The 10,622-nt window shown below is 31.1% G+C and overlaps 1 protein-coding gene across 1 annotated transcript; it reads left to right on the top strand.

The window, feature by feature from the left end:
- Positions 1-4,474: 4,474 nt before the first annotated feature.
- Positions 4,475-9,055, top strand: LOC113369258 (alpha-tubulin N-acetyltransferase-like). The gene is made up of 6 exons (XM_026610044.1): positions 4,475-4,619; positions 5,161-5,332; positions 5,534-5,715; positions 5,952-6,057; positions 6,771-6,823; positions 8,877-9,055. Exons 1-6 carry the CDS (start codon positions 4,480-4,482, stop codon positions 8,887-8,889), a joined length of 666 nt encoding a protein of 221 aa, XP_026465829.1. The 5' UTR covers positions 4,475-4,479; the 3' UTR covers positions 8,890-9,055.
- Positions 9,056-10,622: the final 1,567 nt, after the last annotated feature.

Genomic DNA, 10,622 nt, shown 5'->3' with positions numbered 1-10,622 from the left:
AGGATTTTAGGGGAAGAGGGGGTTTGACAAAAAATCACGAAAAATCACGTGGGGGGTAGGGGTCTAGTGAGATATCACGTGTATTTATTTTTTACCTAGATTTTCAAAGAAACATAAATTTTACGATTTTTTTGTAAATTCGAAAAATTTGTTCGGAAAATTTTACTTAATATACTTTTGCTTATTATTTATTTATTTATTTATTTATTTAAATATATAGCCCACAGATTTCTCCAAGAGGACTCAAAAATACAATTATTTGACATAATGAATAACAATTAAAATATACACAAAATTACAATATATAGTTAGTAACATAAAATGCTAAGATAAAATTTCATATAATGCAGAATGTAACAATAATATTTATAAACAGAAAATAATAAGATATTTGAAAGAAAATAAAAAGATTAACTTGTGCAGATGGAGATTATTTGATTAGGTGATGTGTTGTGAATGTCTATTTCATTATTAATTAAGTTAAAGTTAGAGGACATTAGTAAAATTGGCGAATTTAAGAGAGAATTAGATTTAGGGTGGGATAATTGAAAATAATTGTGAACGCGAAGATAGCCTTGGAACATTAAAGGATAGTTGATTGAGAATAAGAGGACAGTCTATAGAATTATTGCAAAGCTTAAATAAGAACATAATTGTACAGATAAATCGACGTGAGGCAAGGGAAGGAATACCAAATTCTTTTAGTAAAGTGTTGTGGTCAAAGCCACGTTCAGGGTAAATTTTATATGTTTTATAATAAAGGTATTTCAGAAATTTTCGCTGAACCTTCTCTATCGCATCAGAGTTGTTGATATGATGAGGATACCAAATAATCGAACCGTATTCTAATTTTGAACGTACAATAGAATAGTACATGCAAAGAAGTGCATTGGTAGACTTAAATTGTTTACAATTTCTTAGTATCAAACCTAAAGATTGATGTGCTCTATTGCAAATATCAATATTATATTATACTTAATTCGAAATACACGAGACGTTTGGTGGGGGAGGGGGGTCCAAAAATCTCTAAAAATTCGATCACGTGATTAATGGACGCCTGCTAAGTGGTTGGTGCTATGGGATTTGGATCAGAGATCCCAAGTTCTATAACCACCTAGAGCAGCCTGATGTTATTGCTGCATCAATAAAAATTCGTTCCTATTAGGGGGAGGGAGTAGCGTGACAAAAAATCACAAAATATCACTTTTTGGAGGGGAAGGTCTAGTAAGATATCACGTGTATTTATTTTTTATCTCAATTTAAAAAATTTTACGGAAGAATATTATTGGTCTTTATTGGTCTGAAAATATCAGCATTTTAATACTTCGCATTTTAGCTCTTCGAATTTCATAATGATGTGATGTGAAAATAATTGAATTCAAATAAAGTCTATGTGTCTATCTATCTACCTACCTACCTATGTATCTATCTTTCTACCATCTATCTACCAATACATGCCAGTAGTATTAAGAGTGGAATAAATATGATCTTTGAAAATATGAGTGCACTGTACTCTTTTTGAACTATTTTATTAAGATATCGTAAGTACAAATCCTCCAACATTGCCTTATGCAGATGGTATAATCTACCATTTACTCATTATACCATATGCATAAAATTATGTATATATATTTAAATCATGATGAGACAAATCATTAGCGTTTGTAACTTGAACATTATTTACATGGTAATAAAATAGCGCAAAATTAGTGTGTTCATATTTTCAAAGGTTATATATTTGAAATATCAACAGCCAATAAATCAAAAATAAATTAACAATAAATAATATACACGTTCCGTCATTAGTACATTACCACATCATTAAAATTTGCGCTTATCAAAGAACCGTTGATTGGTTCTGCAATGTTAAATAAAGTAACTGTAATTTTTATCTAAAGTGCAACAATTTGCTAATACAGTGAAACGAGAAACTTGAGATAAGCAAACCCAAAACATTTTTCGCGAACGATAAATAAAATATTATTGGCCAGCACGTTGTGGAATTCAAGTGCCTGTAATTGTAGACGTTTAAATTTGTTTGTTTGATTTTAAAAAATTAACAGAGCACGACAATGCCTCTTAACGGAATGATCGTAAAAATGCCAAGCGCGACTAATGGCACTGGTATAAAATATTCAGAATTATTCGAACTGCATGTACACTTTTTAATGGAACTGATTTTATTATTTTAAAGCTTTAAAAGATTTATATTACAAGAATGACACTAACTTTTGCGCCATATATTTGATTTGTATAAAATTGCATGACTACGAAGTATGATCAATATCTATCTGAATATAAGTATGTACTGTGTCTGAAGTCTATTTCATTAGGATACATTGAAGATATGGAAATTCGACTATGGGGCCAATTCTCCGATAAAATATAAATGTTATTGTAACTACATGTCATGGGTCTATCTTCGTATGAGTAGCAGTCAAAAAACTATGTATTTCCTGTTCAATCCCAGGAGTTTCACACATTAAACCTAACTTTTCTCACGTATATGTTATATATAGTCCAGTCATTTAAGCTTAAATTAGGTAAGAACCTCGAAATTCGAGATACCCACCTGTAAGTCTGTAAATAATCACAGACTATATTATTACTCAACCTACATATGGTAGGGTGTACGCAACAGATGTAGGTTTTGAGACAACTTTTAGGAGTCAATATACAAGTATCTACAGACTTACAGCTGGGTATCTCGAATTCCAAGATGAACTTACTATAATGACTGGACTATCAATGAGACATGCATTTATGATAAAATTGTTATTTAAAGTTTGTGCGTTTTGTTTCATGTGTAAAACGCCTGGTCGCGGACACATCGGATACATAGCTTTTTGACAGTTCTTACTACCAATTCATACGAAGATAGACCCATAACATAGCGTCACCATAACATTTCTATTTTGGCGAGAAATTGGTCCCTAAGACACTTACTATTGCGCTACATATTTATTTATATAAAATTGCATGACTACGAAACATAATAATATCTGCCTAAATATAAGTAGGGGAGACTGGGTACGGTAGTGACAGTTGTCATAACTGCTAATCTATACTGATATTGAGATAGGGTCCAAAGAGAGAAAGATGAAGTATGTTTGTCCGAACAAGTTTCCTTTATTGCATTAACATGATCTGTAGACCGAAATCCAGAAGAAAGGTTAAGTTTTAGTGCAAAGTTTTAAATAGCCAAAAGAAAGGTTAAGTTTTTGTGCGATTTATTTTAAAAACAACTGTTACTTGTATACAGACAGATCACTTTGTTTATTATTTTGCTGTAACTTAAACTTTAGTAGTTAATTACCAGCAATTAGTTCTGATTTATGCAACATGTATTGCTTGTTCTCTTTGGATGAAAATTAAACAGATAAAGAAAAATCTATCTTCTAAAGACAAAATACAAAAAAGGGAAAGAAAAATGCCTCAATCAATGCAAGGAAACAAAAAATGTCACAAAGATTTTTTGTTTAAAAATTATGTTTTGTTATATATTGTTATATTATATTCGTAAGCTTTGTTCAAATAATTATGCTATGTTATGTTTACCATTTCTGACAATAAAAGTCGTTATAAACCATTTTGGTGTTTATAACTATTGTTTTTAACCTATTTTTATGCATGTCACAACCGTCTCTCGATGTGTGGACGGTTGTTACACTCGCACCTTTCTTATATAATTTGACTTTTTACCTAATCCATCTATTTAATTATTTAAGGATAGCATTTCAATATTTCCACTTAGATAAATGTTCCAATTACCATTCAATTTACTTTACTACCAGCTAACTAGTAAATTAACAAAATCATTAAATAATCAAAAACAAAGTGGCACAACCGCACCCGGTCTCCCCTACTGTGACTGGAGTCGATAAATTGAAGTTACTAGAAATTAGACCACATATTACATTGTTTATAACTACGTTATAAAACTAACAATGTTTTCAAAACAAGAGCTCCATTGCAATAAACCAGTTTGTTACTAATCAAAGTTTAGTTAGTTTGAGGTTTCGAACTAACTATCACGATTAAAACTCTATTCAGTTGCAAAAAATTACAAATTATAAAATAAGAAAGCATGTAATTCTAAGAAATTCTAAGCTTATTCTTTAATGAGACTCCAGGCAATTATAAATAATAATTTATAATTGCCTAGAGTTGCTATGGCTATTGAAGTATACTATTTTTCTAGAAATTGCGATATTTTACTTTCTCTATATATCGAATATTTTTTACCGTGAAATTAAATATTCTTAAAACATGAAAAAATTAGCATATAAAGTATGTAATGCATTTTTGATTTTCATATTATTTGAAATTATATATTGACACTTATTTTAAGTTCTCACGAATATTTTTCGAAAATTCTTTGCAAAAAGTGATGAAAATATTAATTAAAGTATCACATTTGATTATAATTCGACCTATATAAAATATTAATTTATTGCTCTTTTTTTCAGAGATGTCGCGATGAAAGTTGGAGAAGTTATCACTGCTTTAGGAGAAGCATCTGCAAATGCACAAGGTTTGTCCCAACCAATAACCACAGGACATAAGGTTAGAAATCAAGATCACAATGTTTACGTCCTTACAGACCCAAATGGTAGAGGGTGAGTAAATAGATTTCTGAGACAGTTATGGGACGATTCTGCCGCACAAGAGACCAATGTTATGGCAAGGCCATGTTACGCTCCAAATTCCACACATTATGCTACTGAATCATACCGAATACTGTCAAAATGACATGTATATACCGTGTATTCAGGCGTTTTACACATAAACTGCAACGCCACTGGTATATTTTGAAGTTGGGTCAGAAAGACCCTGTTATCTAAAATCGTTTTTTGACATCTGTGCGGTTTCTAGGTTAGATTTTCTATCTGATAACCTGAGAAACACGTATGGAATTTAGTATGGAAAGTTCTTCATAACAGAGCCTTGCCATAACAATAACATTTAATAACATTTGTCTGTTATGCGGCAGAATCGGTCCATTAATTTAGTTTTTCTATCATAATGTTAATAGAAAAGATAAAATAGACGTCTGGAATTTTGTAGCTTCATTTTTTATACATTCCCTGGAACTCATCTTTATTTAATTCTTGACTCAAAACATTTTTTGAATCATTGATTAAATCATTTATTTTGCAGGGGTCGAGGCACGGTGACTGGAATTTTGAAAACGGGTAAGAAGAATTTGTACGTTTTTGATGACAAAGGTGAACACAAGCAGGTAAATCCAACTTGCGTGTTAGATTTCTATGTTCATGAGTCCCAACAGAGAGCAGGAAAAGGAAAACAACTTTTCGAACATATGTTAAAGGTATATAATACATGTGTTTATAAATGTATAATTTAAAAATAGTTGCAACTGGTTTACGACGATAAATTATGTTACTGCATAATCTAATCTGTTGTTAGATATATAAGAATGAATTTTCAGAATGGTCTATATGCAATCTAGGTTATATAGTCTTTGTTCTACAATGAATGGTAATATTTGTCTAATTTTCTTAAATTTTAGGAAGAGCGTATACAGCATCCGGCTCAGTTAGCAATTGACAGACCTTCCTCCAAACTGCTGAACTTTTTGGGCAAACATTATGGGTTAACGAATAGTTTACCACAGTCGAACAACTTCGTGGTTTACGATGAATTCTTCAAAGACCCGAAAACAGCGTCAAGACAAACATCCAGACATAACAGGTAACAGCAAAATCATTTTTATTGTTTTATTCTCAAATCTATCTTATTTACAAATATAATAATTCAAACAATGATGTGTAACCCCTCTAAATAATTGAAAATAATTATATGATTAACACCATAACTTTTTTGGGAACTTTTTGAACTTAGAAATGGTGGCAGGTTTCAAAATTAATTATTTTATAAGTTAATTTTACTTTTATTGGTGAAAAAAAAACTAACTGCTTGAATAATAGCGCACAACTTTCGAGGGCAAATGGACTTCAAGATCCAAGGAACACAAATCAACCAACCTACCAGGGAAGGTATGGAGCACCTAGACCGCCTTGCTCTATGGGACAGGTTGGTGAAAAGCTTATTGCAATAATATGATAATTATATGATTTGTAATCACACACTTAAAAACGTACATGGTTAAGGAACTAAGAAGCATATCTGATAGGCAAATTCGCCATTATAATCATTAAATAAGTTGTCTCTATCGGATTTCACTTGAAAAACAACAGTAATATATCTGAAAAATCAAGTTACTAAAACACACATTTCAGCATTCATAGACCGATTCTCCCACACAACAGACCAATGTTATGGCAAGGCTATGTTGTGAGAAAATTTCCATACTAAATATTGTCAAAAGCCATGCGGTTACTGTGCAGTCAGGTGTTGTTTTCAGAAAACCTAACCTAGAAACCGCACAAATATAAAAAAAACGCTCTTAGATAACAGGGTCTTTCTGACCCAGCTTCATAAATCATAACATACAAGTGACGTTGCAGTTTATGTGTAAAACGCCTGAATGCCCAGCAAATACATGCCATTTTGACAGTATTCAGTATGACTCAATTGCATAATGTATGAAAGTTGGAGCGTAACATGGCCTTGCCATAACATTATTCTGTTGGGCGGGAAAATCGGTCCATAAATTCCCATTAATCAAACAGTCGTTTTTACATTTGTTAGAATAGATGCACAAGATATTTTCAACTATTGATTTTTTATATAAGTTGTTAACTTCAATGAATTAAAAGTATTAATGATGAAAATATTTGTTTCAGATAATCCATAATATGCCTGCAAATAACGGCGTACTGACACAAGAACCTACTGGGTAAGACGACTTGTTTAGATATTGGTGGTCTTAGTTGACGTGAGGAACAACGTACATTTCAAAATTTCATTAACAGGCAGTAGTGTTTACTAGGGAATGCAATACCGATCAAAAATTTAATTACCGGTATTTCGATATTTTCGACTTTTAAAACCGGTAAACCGGTAAATTACCGGTAATAAGATTATTTTTAAAAAAGGTAAACAAAATTGAAAGTTACTTATACAAATATAAAAAACGGACCTAATAAAGATAAAAAATAATAATAATAAAAACCAAAGAATAAAAGAAAAATTGAACAACAAAACATTTATTTTTAATAATAATGTAACAAAATAATATAAAAATTAATAAAATATAATTACATGAATAGAAATAGTTTATTATAATTACTTATGCGAACTAAAATAAGATTTTAAAAAACAAATATGATCTAACGTACCGTCGTCTAATCTCGATCTTATTTTGGTATTTATATGTTGAGCAGCTGAAAAAGCTCTTTCCGACACCACGCTTGTTGGCGGTATTGTTAATAAATGTTCATATGCAAGTTTTAGATGTACCCCCCTAACACATTTTGCTACTTGTCCTTGTTTGGCAACTAAATAATAATGTCATACAGAATTCACCTCGTTTCCTTTCTTATGTTCTTGAAATATATTGGTTTCTGAATTCATACTTTTGATTAAAAAACAATTGTTTTAAAATTAATAATTTTCCACAAGCACGAAGTAAACAAACTTTCCTAAAATTACTTAAAACTTCACTTATTGGAAAAACACTCCGCACTGAATTAAAAAAATATATTCTCAAATAATTAATTCAGTCAATTTATAATTTTGCACAAGCACAAATTTATCAAACTTCACTACAAAATTGTATCTACGTGTTGAAAAATAACTTTGCACTGAACTACTAATTTCTATTCTAAAGCAATTATTTCACTAAATTAATATAACTAAACAACTTTCGATCTCAATTTGTATCTACGTACTGACAAAACACTTTGCAATGAACAAATGGCTGTAGAGTTGTATTAGACGATATTTCAATTGGCACTCTAGTAACTTCCACAAAGAAAAATAATTCCCCGAATTAATGCATAAAGAAAATAGTAGTTCCCCGAATAAATTTAAATAAGTAAATACACTAAAAAAATAATGTTTCTCCGAGTTACTATATAACTAGTGCTAGAAGAGTCGAGACAAATTATCGATATCGAGTGCTGAAAAAATAATCGTTGCTAAAATAACAGTAACAAAAGTATTAATACTACTCAATATTGACTATTGAGTACTTTTTATCAAAATCAATATTTTACACAAGTTATTTTGATACTAAATTAATATACGAAACTTTATTTAAAACAATATAATGATCTTATACTATTCTCAAAATGCGACACTTTGTACGTGAAATATATTTAATTTTTTTTTAAATTTTCAATATTAAATTACAATCTGTTTTTTAATAAAAATACTTTCGATAATTATGATTAGCATGTATTAAGTTAGTATGTATTACCCACTAGTAAGCCCATGTCACTTTAAAAATCCGTTACATTTTTATATAAGATAAAATAACATCATTATTGATTAGTCCGTTCTATTTATTGAAACACGATATGAAGCCCTTTGAAAAATAATAAATATTCAGTTTAATGACGAGTCGAGATAATATTTTGACACATGTTTATATAACACAACAGCGTGAAGTGATATTTCTTGTCAGCGATCATGGGATTTAAAACATGTACATATGTAACATGTATCCACAAGCGCCATGTAAAAATATCGAAAATACCGGTATTTTTAAGTTATTTACCGGTAAAATTACCGTCGAAAAATTAAGCGGTTTACCGGTAATTCGGTATACCGGTAAACCGGTATTGCATTCCCTAGTGTTTACTATATAATTTAATAACACAATTTAAATCATTGGAATGTTACGTTTTCTTGCGTCAATTCGACTTCACAGATATCGATAAATTAGTAATACTACGTACTCGCACGTGCAAATTACTCATGCTTATAATATTTTTTTCTATTTACAGTTATCGTATGTAAGAGCATATAAACGTGCACAAATAATCCTGTTTTTCACTAAACCAAAAAGCCAATCATGTTAGTCGGTTCATTGCACAAGACTTAGGTCTCTAAAATTGATGTAGTACTTAATTTTAGTTATAGTTTGAAATTCTTATTTATTGGTTAAAAAGCACCAAATAGTGTAGAAGCTTCATATCATATTCCTTCCATTAGAATTATAATATTAATTTAATAGGTAAATATGTATAAATTATTGATAGTTTTTTACGAAATAGTTAAGTTTTACATATATTTATAAAAGTGTTATAGATTTTGAAATTGTGAAAGATAATCATTAAATTGTAATCATTTCAAGTTTTGGGAAATTTTCTGTATTAAAACAAATTACATGTTAATTAAGAAAGTAATAAAATTATTATTGTGAATTGAATTTTGGTAAACATGTATTTATTTTCCTTCCGATTTTCCTTTTCCTTTTTCCTTGTCCTATATCGATTTTTATATATTCCTTTATAGGCCCCATTTAAAACGGAACTCTGCTAAGGCTGCCAGCAGGGCTCCATCTAGCGTATCTGTGAAAAGTCGTGGTGTTTGTTGTTCGAAATCTTCGGATCGACCATACTACGCAAATCAAACTCATACCAATATCAAAAATATCATTCATCAATCTCCTTCAGCGCCTTCGTCTGATAAAAATAAATTTTACCAGAACCAGTCACAAAAACAATATACGAACCAAAACGCACAATCTCAAAAGCATTTTACGCCCGTATCTCCATCGCAAAAGCAGTATCAATATGAAAATCCATCTCAGAAACAATATATGTACGACAATCAATCACAAAAGTTCAACAACGCCATGAATCAACCTCGATTCATAGGTGATCAATCTCAAAAGTACATTCCACAGCAACAATATGATGGTGACGTATCCCAAAAGCAACAATATATGTCCCAAAAAATTTTTCCTGGAGATAACAGCCAAAAGCAAATGTACGCAAATCAATCGCAAAAGATTTTCCCTGGCGATCAATCTCAGAAGCAAGCTTTTGTGAATCAATCACAGAAATATTTTCCGGACGACCAATCTCAAAAACAATTTTATGTGAATCCGACAATAAAGCCTTTCGCTGGCGATCAATCACAGAAGTATGTCCTCATGAATCAATCACATAAAGTTTTTCCGGGAGATCATTCTTACAAACAGTGTCCAGGTCAACCTCAACAAATGTTTCCGGGGGAATTGTCACAGAAACATCCATTTGCGAATCAGTCATATAAACAACAATACGTCAACAATAACTCGCAAAAGATTTTTCCGGGCGAACAGTCTTATAAGCAGCCAATCTCGAACCAATCCCAAAAGATTTTTCCAGGAGAACAATCACAAAAACCAATGATCAAGACTTATCCAGGAGATTCATATAAGCCACCATTCCCGGTAAATAACTCTCAAAAAGTTTTCCCTGGCGAACAATCGCAAAAACAGCGATTTATGGGACCATCGCAAAAAATGTATCCAAGCGATAAACCACGTTATGAACAAAAGCAGACAGGAAAAATCTATTATAATCAGCAAAGTTATCCGAACGAACAGGCTGGAAAACAAGGACAGACGTTTGGTGTTTCAGATAAGCAGTATACTATAAAATATTCGCAAGAGCCTCCAGATCCGCAGCAATTGGCACAACAAGCAGATGTTTCTGGAACTGCTCCGATGTGTTTCACAGTTCAGTTGAAAGATACACCCC

The sequence above is a fragment of the Ctenocephalides felis genome, unplaced genomic scaffold (genome assembly GCF_003426905.1).
Source record: "Ctenocephalides felis isolate EL2017-DRISC unplaced genomic scaffold, ASM342690v1 CF-g0.4_SCAFFOLD_01180, whole genome shotgun sequence".
Lineage (NCBI taxonomy): Eukaryota > Metazoa > Arthropoda > Insecta > Siphonaptera > Pulicidae > Ctenocephalides > Ctenocephalides felis.
This window is presented reverse-complemented; position numbering and strand designations above follow the sequence as displayed.